The sequence below is a fragment of the Symphalangus syndactylus genome, chromosome 23 (assembly GCF_028878055.3).
Source record: "Symphalangus syndactylus isolate Jambi chromosome 23, NHGRI_mSymSyn1-v2.1_pri, whole genome shotgun sequence".
In the NCBI taxonomy this organism is placed as follows: Eukaryota; Metazoa; Chordata; class Mammalia; order Primates; family Hylobatidae; genus Symphalangus; species Symphalangus syndactylus.
Window position 1 is genome coordinate 45,709,697 of NC_072445.2, and position 12,402 is coordinate 45,722,098.

Here is a 12,402-nt window from a genome sequence, read left to right on the forward strand (position 1 = left end):
GGTGTATTAAAATTCATTTTAGTTTTAATGTTTTATTTATAGCAAAACAAGGATTTGCTACAGTTTTATTTTTCTGATTTTGATAGAAGCAAATTCATTGATATCTTTAAAAATACTTTGGGGAAAAACTAATCATTTAAACAATATACAGAAAAGCATGTATATAGGTGCACACATTTTTTTCTTTTGCCTTCTGCTCCAATGTGACTTTCATATGGAACTGAGAACAAAAATGTGGTTAAGTGAACCTGTTCTACATGGTTGTGATATAAGTTGAAATCTAACACAGAACTTTGGCTATATGAATTCATTCAGTGGAACAACAAAAATCGAGAGAGGTTTGCCTTTTATACTCTTAGACTAATTATTCCAGGAATTGGCTCAGTGCTTATGTTAGCCTGGTGTCAGATATCTGTACTCGTAAGAACAAAGTCAAAAAAGAAGTCATGAAATTTAGAATGGATTCTTCCTATCAAATACATTTAGAACATATTTTTGGAATAATTTCAAGTCCATTGGGAACACAATTACTAGGAATTTGGGACAGAAGTGACAATGAGAATCTGCTTTGAGAAAGTAGATCATAATATTACAGAGCTATGCCTTCATCAATTTAAAATTGGAAGTGGTTTCTCTGTTATTTTCTACCCTGGAGTGTTCTTAAAATTATTTTTATCCCGTTTAAGAAATTTGCAGTGCTTCTAAAAATGAAAGTGAAAGTACCACAAATATGCTTGTGCTCCAAATCAGTTTTAAGTTAACATGCAAAGAGAATTTTGGCTACTTTTTGTTTGGAGTCAAATATAAAACTAAACAACATGTGCCCAGATTTCCTACCATGGATTTGCAAAAGATATTTTGAAACCTTTCTTGGCAAAAATCATATTCCATTATGGTTCAGTGTTGCACTGTAAACAGTGTTTAGAAATTGGGGTTTGAGAAGTATAACGGCTAGTTTCCTTAAAAAAAAAAAAGAAAGATTCAAATGCTTCGTTTGCTGCTGGAGCTTTTTGTAAATTAATCAAATTGAGTGCAGTGGGAGGGGTGATTGATTAAGTAGAGAGCTAGTGAAGACATATCCTGTGAAAGGCAGTGGGCTAAGTGGTAGGGGCAGAAGGAACATACAGAGTGCTTTCAAAAGTGCCTATATGTAAGTAAACAAGGCAGTGTGCCAGTTACAATGTTATAATGTTCTACAGAAGAGGGATGTACACCAAGAATGCCAGCCTGGACCTGGGGTGTGTCTTGGAAGGCTTAACCAGGAAGGGGATGATTCATTTCTATTTGAACCAAGACTGATGCTGTGTGGTGAAGGAGAGAAACTGCGTTCTAGGCAGAGAAGTCCAGATGAGAAAGAGCAGAGATGGGAGGGACAGCACAGTGGCTTCTCAGGATTGAATATGGTGTTAGACTTCTAAAAGAGCTGTGGTAGAGGGAGAAAACTGTCAAAGGAAACCAGTAACTGTTAAGGGAAATACCTTAAACGTCCTCTTTTCAGGCTGACTAGTGCCTTAGGGGAGCAAATGAGCAACAGAAACGAAACGAGCAACTGCTGTTCTTTCAAAATACCCAGGGAGAGGAACCGGCAGACGATGGGCAGGCAAGTAAGAGGGCTATTAGTTCTCTAGAAAAGTGGAGAGGCATATTTAACAAGTAAGATGTATATTTACATTGATATCAAGGTGGGGAGAAATGCATCCTCAGGTAGCTACCAAACCTGGGTACTTGGAACGCAAGGGGCTTAGAAAGTATTTTAGGGAAAAGGGGTTTTGAGCTGTCGGTTTGAAATGATTATCTCTTAAAACCTAACATTATTAACCTTCCCCCTCAAAATGTTTGCCTTTTCATAGCATTGAACAAACAACTGAGATCCTGTTGTGCCTATCACCTGTTGAAGTTGCCAATCTTAAGGAAGGAATCAATTTCTTTCGCAATAAGAGCACTGGCAAAGACTACATCTTGTACAAGAATAAGAGCCGACTGAGGGCATGCAAGAATATGTGCAAGCACCAAGGAGGCCTGTTCATAAAAGATATCGAGGATTTAGCCGGAAGGTACCAAGAGTCCTTTGCTTTCTCACTGGTGACCTTTCTTGCAATTAGATTTGGCAGGAAATGTGTTCATCTAGAAATTTTAAATGAACCAATAAGCAAATTACTTCCCCTAGAAAATTTTACTCTTGGGTGTTTAGGCCATTTCTCTGATCTAAAAGTTATATGTTCTATTTAATTTTCCTGTCTAAGAACTCTAATTTAAAATTTATTCCTGGCTTGATAAATAGTAAAACCTCTCTGGGGTATGTGTGTATGTGTATGTGTGTTTTGGGTGTGCATAGGGAAAGCACACATTTACCTGGTTTGGTATTCAAAGACCCAAGCCTCCTATGGGTCTCCTTCGCCTCTCTCCCAGAAGTGTGTGTGTGTGTGTGTGTGTGTGTGTGTGCGCGCGCATGCTTATGTGTGTGTGCATGTGTGTATAGGGGGGCTCTTTTCCAAAGCCTGCTGGAGAGCGGATAGAATTTTCCCGGGAGGCTAGTTGTGATTACTAAACAAAAATAGCAGGGCCCCGACTGTTCCTGCCCTGAACAGTGACTCTTCTGATCATTTCTTAGAAGAACTGATGCTGTTGCCAACTTCCATCCCATCCCCTCCCCTCCTCTACTCTCCCTTCCCCTTCTCTCCCCTCTGTATAGATCACCTCTCCCCAGTGCAGCAGCAATACCGGGACAGGATTGTTTTGTTAGTTTTTTTTCTCAATGACTGCCAAAGAAATAGCAGCATTGCCTGGCAGAGCCGGATAGGGCTCTTGGGCATGTGCTTTGTCAGTCTAATTCTCAACACCAGTAACTCTGTGAGTGTTTACCCCCACCTTTCAAGCTTTGCTTTAGCCTAATTTGCCCTATGTGTCTTTAGTCACTTGGTACTAGGCTTTTTTCTTCCACTGTGTTGTCAATCTTGTTTCTCAGGTCATTTAGGGGTAGTTTAGTGCTGGTGTATTCAGAGTGAGAGCTGAGTAGTTGTCCACGAGTTACGTGTTACCCAAATCTAGAATGCTCTCTAACGTTCACACAGATTTACTTTGCTCTGTACCTAGTATCAGGGCCCAGCCCCTCATGTTATTTGATTTTTAAATGCTAACTAACCACTGTGAATCCTGAAGACCTGACACAGGTCTCAGTTACTTTAGAAAGTTTATTTTGCCAAGGTTGAAGACGTGCACCCATGACATAGCTTCAGGAGGTCCTGACAACATGTGCCCAAGGTGGTCAGAGCACAGTTTGGTTTTATACATTTTAGGGAGATATAAGACATCAATCAACACATGTAAGATGAACATTAGTTCGGTCTGGAAAGGTTCAGGGAGGGGGCTTCCAGGTCGTAGGTAGATAAGAGACAAATGGTTGCATTTTTTTTTTTTTTTTTTGAGTTTCTAATTAGCCTCTCCAAAGAAGGCAATGATATATGCATTTATCTTGGTGAGCAGAGGGTTAACTTTGAACAGAATGGGAGGCAGGTTTACCCTAAGCAGTTCCTTGCTTGACGTTTTCCTTTAGTTTAGTGATTTGAGGGGCCCAAAATACTTTCCTTTCACATTTCCCCCCTTTTCTTTTTAAAAATCTGTTGGAGAAAGCATTTTAGAAGAAAATGAGTCTCTGGCCTCAGGTTTCATTTGATCTCTCATGGCTAGGATGGTTCATTCCTAGATAGGTAGGTCCCGAGTTATTAGGAAAGCTCATTTTTAGAAGGTTGTGAAGTCTCATGTCCTGTGAAGAGAATATAGGGGGAGAACAACAACAAACAAAAGAACAATTCTGGAAAATAGATATATGCCACATTACTCTGAAGTCTATACATCGGTAGGCAGGTATGAAAGTGGCTTATGTATGTAAATAGGTCGCTGTTATTTTCTTCTGAAGCTCAAGTTGTCTAGCTTCATTTCACAGGGCTTTATGAAAGCACATCTTACTTTCCAGTGACTCCAAATTTGGAAAAATGGAGGAAAAAAAGAAGTAAAAAAATTGAAAACGTTATTTTGAAGACATGTAGCCAAGAAAAATTAGAATTCAGTCCAAACTGTAGAAAATAATAAAAATTGAAAAACATTACACAAGACTAGAACCTAACAATAGATGTACTATGGTTTTTGAAACATAATTTTTCTCTCTCCCCTTTCCCATTTTTATTAAAGACAAATCATGGCAGGACTGGTTTTCTTTATTAGACTTGGCCTAATTCTTTGTATACAATGCAGCAAGAATAATTATTTTTTACATAAGCTTTTAAATTGGCTTTGATGGAACTTTTTCCACAGAAGGAATCTCAGAGAAGACTTTTTTAAAGCCCAGCCATGGATTTGTACCATGAAATACCTATGAGTTGGGTGAATTCCTCTCCTTTCGAGCTCCTAAGAAAAACTTGGGGCTCTGGGCCTGTCAGAAAGTGACATTCTTTACTTACCACAGGTCAGGAACCCTGTACAGGGACTGTGGAGACAAAGGTATGAGGCTGGTTTTTCCAAGGGACTTTTTATTGGCTCCATAAGTCAAGTTTAATTCTTTAAAGGAAAGCACACTATTCCAGTCAAAGCCTTGGTAAAATAACCAGTTTCTTCAAATGTGTCCTGTTACAAATGAAAACAGATTATTGCACTTATGCAAATAACTGTATTGTCATAAGTAAAGAATACTCACAAATAGGTTCCAAATTCTGTAGAAATCAGGTAGTTTTAAAAACAAATATGCTCCAAATTTTGTTCAAAGGAGTATACTCAATTGTTAAAAAGCTGTAAATAACTTAAAATTTCTTGATTCTGAAAAACAAATTATCAGCAACATTTTAAGCAAAAAGTTAAAAAAGATTACTTCAAACTTCTATTAGTTTAGTCCATGCAGTTAATTCTTGTTCTGCTTGATATTCATGAATACTTCAGCTTTCCATGAGTCCTCAAAGTTTTTTCTCTATTTTGATGTCACAGTCTCCAGAGCTATCAGAAACACGCATTCAAGAGCACCTGTTAAGAGTTTTATAGCTGATTATAAAACCATCTCTGAAAAGGACCAAAAAAAGATGACAATCGCCTGCAAATAACGAAAAGTTTTAGGGCAGCCGTAGTCAAAGACATTTTGTTACCTCTGTGGCACACAATAATTTAACATAAAAATTATAATTATTACTGATAACATACACTGTGTCATATCAGAATAATAGGAGTTTCCCATAATTTTGGAATGTATACCAATAACATATTTATACAAATACAGCCCAAAGAAAACCAAACACCATTTCATATTGGACAATGCTTCCTGTGTAATTTTCATACCAAAAAGCCAAATATGTCATTTTTGGACTTTAGGGAACCCATTAATAACATCTTAAAGGACTAATTAGGTCAGAAAAAGATATAATGTATAATTTGATTTTGGAAAGTTTGTCAAATATCAAAGGTTTTAAACACTTTATATCACAAAATAGGATTACAGGTCATTGTAAAATAAGTCATTCATTCAGCCAAAATGATAAGGATTTCAAAAAAAAAAAGGGTGAAAACCTTAATTCTTTGAGAGAGAAGACTTAATTTTCTAAACAGTAAGCCCTAATAAAAAAACAGCATGAAGCCAATTAAATTTGTTTTTCAAAATTTTATAAACAATCCATAAAGGTTTAATCTTGATCATAAGATATACCTTCCATGAGCCTTTTATATCTTTGTAACCTTTATTAAGGAGTTGGTTAATGTTTCAAGAAAACCTTGTTAATTTGACACAGGGGTTGATATGCTGATCTTGCATCAGTGTGCCTTTGACATTAATGGTTAATTTATAGAGAAACTGAACTCATTTTATCTCTAAAAATTAACCCTTGTGATCTCACAAGCCCACCTCTTCTGCGATAGCCCCTGGGCCTTGAGGAGTTGAATGCCTTTAATTTCTGGCCCTGTGTCTCAGGAATGCAGTTTATTTTGATTGGCATCATCTAGGGGGCCTGGAGATGAGGTTTTAATCGCTGTCAGTGTTTAAGATTTAGCAGGACTTGGTGTTCTTTTTAGACCCAGGAGTCAAAGCCGTGTAACTCAATGTCACAAGGACTTTAAAAGCACATACAGGAAGATACAAGAATGTAATAACCTTAATTAAAAAAACATTTTAAATCTCAGTTTTTCCTAAGCAAACCAAACTTAATAATAATGGCATGGGAGTTATTTTGATAAATGTAAAATCTGTTAGGCCAGTTACCAAAAGGCAAAAGAAAATACCTTCTGCAGTGCACAGAATATTATGTTGGAAGAAAACAATCCCTTTAGACCTTTAAGGAAATGTTGTTAGCATCCGGCCACCAAAAAAGGAAACTGAGCAGGGAAAAAAACTTATATGAGCTAAAAATGAGTTGAAGGAGAGTGTTACTATTTCACACTTTTTAAAAGAGGAGAGAAAAGCAAAACCAGCGCAATGTAATATAAGTGTAAAAGTGGCATTTTTTTTTTAACATCAAACCCAACCTCTAGAAAGACCATTATTATTTCCCTTTAAGCATAGGCAACTTGATCATATAAAAGTTTTTGTTTTGTTTTGTTTTTTATAAATCCTCTTATTGTGACTTATACAGATTATTCATGACATGCTTGGGCTTACTGGTTTGTCTTGAACTAACTTCTTTCCTTCCTTTCTCTCTCTCTCTCTTTTTCTTTTTCTTTCTTTCTTTCCTTTTTTTGAGATGGAGTCTCACTTTGTTGCCCAGACTGGAGTGCAATGGCACAATCTCAGCTCACTGCAACCTCTGCCTCCCGGGTTCAAGTGATTCTCCTACCAAAGCCTCCTGAGTAGCTGGGATTATAGGTGCACACCACCATGCCCGGCTAACTTTTGTACTTTTAGTAGACACAGGGTTTCACCATGTTGGCCATACTAGTCTCGAACTCCTGACCTCAGGTGATCCACCCGACTTGGCCTCCCAAAGTGCTGGGATTACAGGCTTGAGCCACTGCACCCGGCTGAACATCCTTCTTTCTTAAACAGTCATTTTACTCTAGGACTAAATTTACCATACAAGATCCTTTCTCATATGAAATTATTTCTCTTTAAACTTACCAAAAAAAGCTCTTTATTTTTATAACTTTCTTTACATATCTTTTATTTCTTGGTTCCTTTTACCTTGTTTTATACATGCCCTTTAAATAAGCTTTGAATTAGACAAAAATTGTTCACCTTTTTTAAAAGGACATACTGTTTTTTTTTTTTTTAGAAAGAATGTTTTTCTACAAATATATTTTTATTAGAAAATGCCCAAATAATGAAATATCTATTATTTAATATAACTTCAGATTCTAAATTATAATGAGTTTGTCTACAAGTATTCTATTACATTTACCTAATTATTTTAATCATTTACCTAGATCACTTGTAAAAACTGTGACTGTCATTATTTGAAGTTATGGAATTGCCATTGCAAAATTATAACTGAGACAGTGAAAAAGATTTGACCTAACTGACTCCATCCTGCTCTTGCTTCTAACCTCCAAGCTGTTCTTGTTCATTTCTGGTTGTAGGTAGGCCAAACTAATTTTGGGAAGAACTTAGTTTGTAGTTTAGCTTTGAAACAAAGTCGGTAACAGTCCTTTCCCAAAACAAACCTTACTGCTTGTGAACTAGACTGCCTAAAGCCACAAGATTAGAAGTTATGGTAATCTTACTAAATTCAAGATGTTGCTATTTTAATTAAACTAATATCAATGTCTTATTTATGAAAGATTACACAAGTAAAGATCATTCTGTCTCGGGCTGGATTTATAGTTTTATAACCCCTATACCAAAGTTTGACACCTTACAGTATTTGGCAGGGATAACTATTAAACTGCTTGATTAATAAATGTAAACAAAAAATGTATGCTGGCAATTCTTAAGACATTTCTAATATTACTTTACCAATAATTTTTAAAGCTAGCTTATTTATTAAAAATTTTACTTAAGTTATGTAAAGTTGAAAGAGCATTTTACTAGTCTTTTCTTCTCTCCTGATAATGTATTTATTTATGTATTTATGTATTATTTATTTATTTATTTTTTAGTTAGAGTTTCGCTCTTGTTGCCCAGGCTGGAGTGCAATGGTATGATCTCAGCTCACTGCAACCTCTGCCTCCTGGGTTCAAGCAATTCTCCTGTCTCAGCCTCCCAAGTAGCTGGGATACAGGTGCACGTCACCATGCCTGGCTAATTTTTTTGTATTTTTAGTAGAGAAGGGGTTTCACCATGTTGGCCAGGCTGGTCTCAAGCTCCTGACCTCAGGTGATCTACCCGCCTGGGCCTCCCAAAGTGCTGGGATTACAGGTGTGAGCCACTGCGCCCAGCCAACACTTTTACTTTCTTAAGCCAATTAATTAGAGCTCTTTTATGTATTTTCAGTAGTGAAACACCGTGTACACAACACGTAAATACATAGATATATTGGGCATGCTGATAGAAGTACATCTTATAGATTTATAGAAACCTTTTTTTCCCCTTAGACTTTCAGATTCCTGACAAACTGTTTCACAACCCTAGGCAGTTGTCAGCTAAATAGCCTTAAATTTGCATACTAAAGGAAACAACTCGGGTGAAAATCATATAGCAAAATTTACATCATAAGGTACAGAGAGGAAAAAGTCTGGTGGTGTTAGAGGGAGATTAAAAATGGATGCCAAATTAAACATAAAATTTTAGAAGTCTAGCATAGGATTCTATAAGGAGACTAATTTTATTTAGGTAGGGAATGACTACCTATCTTTTAACTGGATCTCTGAGCCCTGGGCAGAGCCCATACTGGATCCTGGGTCTCCAAAAAGGGAGAATTAATATGAGATTAGACCACGTGGTGCTTTTACAGTGCACTCAGAAAAAAAAAAATTAAAAACATTTCTAAGTGTCTAAACCACAGTCTTCTTTAAAAACCCAAGAGTTACCCTCTGTTGCAATAACTATTTTAGTAAAAAAAAAAAAAAAAAGTAACACAATACAAAAGTAAGCTGTTCAAGAACTGAGACAAACTTGTCTGTTTACATTCTGGAAAAAAATTGTTTTCCCTGGAAAGGGAGTCTGGTGCCTTCTCCATTTTCTTTAAGGAACCTCAGGCTATTATAAACTATTTTAGGTCCTCCATGCAGCAGAGGGTGCAAGAGAAAGGAGAGATAGTAGAAGTAAATGAAGAAAACAGAATTCTGCCAACTGAGAAGAAAAAAATCTTTTGCTAAAAAAAAAAAAAAAAAAGACAAGGTCCCAGGAGAAAAACAAAAACACGAAGGCCTTTTAAATACAAACACACACATATGCCTGTACGCACACACACACACACATATCTTGGATGTTAGGTTTTAATTAAGCTGACTTTTAACCATTGAGCTCCTTTAAAAAAAACTTTTAAAATCTCATTACCATATTTCAGCTAGGACAAATTGCTGCTATTTCAGAAGTACAGCCATTGCTCTTTCAGTTTGGCCTGGCTAACAAAAAGGTGGCCTTGTTATGTAAATGAAGCCCCTTAGAATAAAAAATTTTTCGTCTTTTTTTTTTTTTTTTTCCTTTTTCTGGCCATTTTATCCCCTCCACCCCATACCACGTGTGTGTGTGTGTGTGTGAATTTAGCCACTTCAGAGGCCTTGTTCCCCATAATTTGGAATTTCCTTTGGATTTGATCAAGTTGGGTAGAGTTGATCAAACCCAATGGGAAAAAGTCCGAAACAACAATGAAAACAGGAAAGAACAACAACAACAAAAACAGTTAAGCAAAACAATCACACAACTTATATCATTACTGAATACTCTAAGGAGAAATTAAGACCAGCTGGTTGTTAATCTTAACTTTAGCCAAGACAAACCCCAAATCAGTTACTTACTTAGGGATGGGTCTCAGGGTGTAGACTGCTCTCTACCATCCTAGAAGCAGAGAAAAAAAAAACTCATCTTCCCTGTTGGAAGCAAGCTCAAACTCCATAAAGGAGTTACCTGTCTTCCATAGCCATGGAAACAGGAAATCTTGCCTTCCTTTTTGGAAGCAAGTAAAACTTTTTTTGGAGTTTTACTTGTTTTTTTTTTTTTCCCAGCAAAATAAACTTTAGATCTCTACCACATTTGGGGAGATCAGGGATTCTCTGGAGGGGGTGCTCTCAGGCCTCAGCAAATTGTCCTATTGGTTTGAGCCATAAAGTTAGCTCATGCTGGTACCAAGCATAGATTTGTCAAAGGTCAGGGGCATCTCCACTCAGAATCCCTTTATGGTTACCAAAATGTGAACCCTGAAAATCTGAGACAGGTCTCAGTTAATTTAGAAAGTTTATTTTGCCAAGATTGAGGACATTTGGCCATGACACAACCTCAGGAGGCCCTGACAATATATGCCCAAGGTGGTGAGAGCGCAGTTTGGTTTTATACATTTTAGGGAGACATGAGACATCAATTAACATATGTAAGATGAAAGTTCAGTTTGGAAAGGCGGGACAACTTGAAGCAGGGAGGGGGCTTCCAGGTCATAGGTAGATAAGAGATAAATGATTGCATTCTTTTGAGTTTCTAATTAGCCTTTCCAAGGGAGGCAATCAGATATGCATTTATCTCGGTGTGAGCAGAGGGGTGACTTTGAATAGAATGTGGGGCAGGTTTACCCTAAGCAGTTCCCAGCTTGACTTTCCCTTTTAGCTTAGTGATTTGGGGGGCCCAGGATATTTTCCTTTCATACCAGTATTGCACCTGTAGCTTGCTTGGCTCCTCAGATAGGGCTGCCAGCTTGACCAATAAAAATACAGGATGCCCAGTTAAATGTGCGTTTCAGATTTTAAAAACTAATGTATTTTTAGTATAAATATGTCCAAAGTAGTTAATGGGACACCCTTTTAGCTGGCAACTCTGCTCTAGGAGAACCTCTGGGTAATTCCCTGATGGCCCATTTTGATGTTCTTCAATCTTCTGGGTGGATTCAAGTCAGTGAAGCCTCAGACCAAGCTCTGTCACTGGTAAACTTCCACCAGCACTTCAAGGTGTTGGGGTTTTTTCTTCCAACGGTTACAGCTTTGAGACTCTGGGTTTCCTCTCCTAGTTTTTTAACTTGGTGTGCCATTTCACAGAGCGCCACTTAGCCAGCCATTTAAGGAGGCCTTAAAGTTTACTGATTAAGAGCGTCATCTCTCCTTATAGACTACCTGGTTTAGAAGCCTGATTCCACCACTTACTAGCTAGGTCATAACGCTGGACAGGTTTCTTAGCCTTTCTGGACCTCGGTCTTCTCATTTCTAAAATGAGGATGAAAATATTACCTACTTTGTCAGGTTGCTGAGAGGATTAAGTGATGCCAAATACATAAAAAAAAAAAACTTAAAAGAATGCCATATGGTGGTATATGGCAAGCACCTCAAAAAAGTGAATTATAGTTACTATTTTATTTCTCTGCAATGAGCTTCTTGTGTAGCTTATATAGAGGGACTTATTTACAGGAACTCAGATTGTTTTTGTATCTAATATGCTCATCTAAGTTTAGTGATTGCTTTGCCACAGACTAGCTTTTCTCTTCTTCATTCAAAGCCTTGCAGGTGATTGACCTATTCTGTTGACACATTAGTCCTCTCCTCTTAGCTCCCCTGCCCATGAGGAGGCAGGTTCTGCCAGCTTTATTCCCAGATGCAGCTCACCAAGCATTTGTATGTTGAAACTGCATTTCTATGTTAACTTACGCTCTATATTCTCCCATCCATTTCTCTGAGTTCAGTAAATTATAGCTGGATTCTCTTTGTAGCTATTTATCTGAAGAAACTGTCTTTTCTAGCTTCTAGGTTACAGCCAAGAACAGAGACCTACGTGTTCTACCCACCATTATTCAGCCATTTTTCTTCTCAACACAACCAAGATCAACAAATCTTATAAGCCATGATTCTCATTTTTAAAGCCTATCAATTTTTCACAACCTCTTCTAAGTGGAAAGCTGTTGTCTCCCTGTCATCTATGAGCACATGGTTCTGCCAATTTTCCCTTTCATGGCCTGGCATGCTGAATAGCTGCAGTTGGAATGTTCCACCAGAATTAATTGAAAGGTTGTTGGCTACTCATCAATGAGAAAGGAGTCATAAAATAATCCTTCATAAATTGAAGCATGGAATATGCTTTTTGCTTCATAACTTGCAGAACATGAAATAATTCTGGATATAATGAAGTTCAGAAATGTCAGCATGATTCACTTATGTTAAAGTAGATGTTTTTAGTTTTAAAAAATTTGGTGTTTCTGGTTTGCGACAGATTTCTTTATTTAAAAAAATTCTTTAACTCTTAAAACCAACAAAACATCACCAGAAACACCACCAAAATAGAAAAAATGGAACTATTTATATCCCACCGCTAGCCACTCCGTCCCCCTCAAAGTTGTGGGAAGATGGGGAAAAGATACTGAGCAA

General features: G+C 37.2%; 1 protein-coding gene across 10 annotated transcripts in view; it reads left to right on the forward strand.

The window, feature by feature from the left end:
• Positions 1 to 12,402, forward strand: part of LOC129473601 (cytidine monophosphate-N-acetylneuraminic acid hydroxylase) — an 87,814-nt gene that overhangs the window by 27,804 nt on the left and 47,608 nt on the right. For 2 of the 10 annotated variants that reach the window (XM_063632716.1, XM_063632715.1), the window contains one exon: positions 1,851 to 2,054. In XM_063632716.1, coding sequence (XP_063488786.1) covers positions 1,851 to 2,054 — 204 coding nt within the window. Of the gene's footprint in view, positions 1 to 1,059; positions 1,654 to 1,850; positions 2,055 to 12,402 lie in introns of those variants that run through there. The other 8 variants (XM_063632720.1, XM_063632717.1, XM_055264253.2 and 5 more) reach the window with 8 other exon arrangements.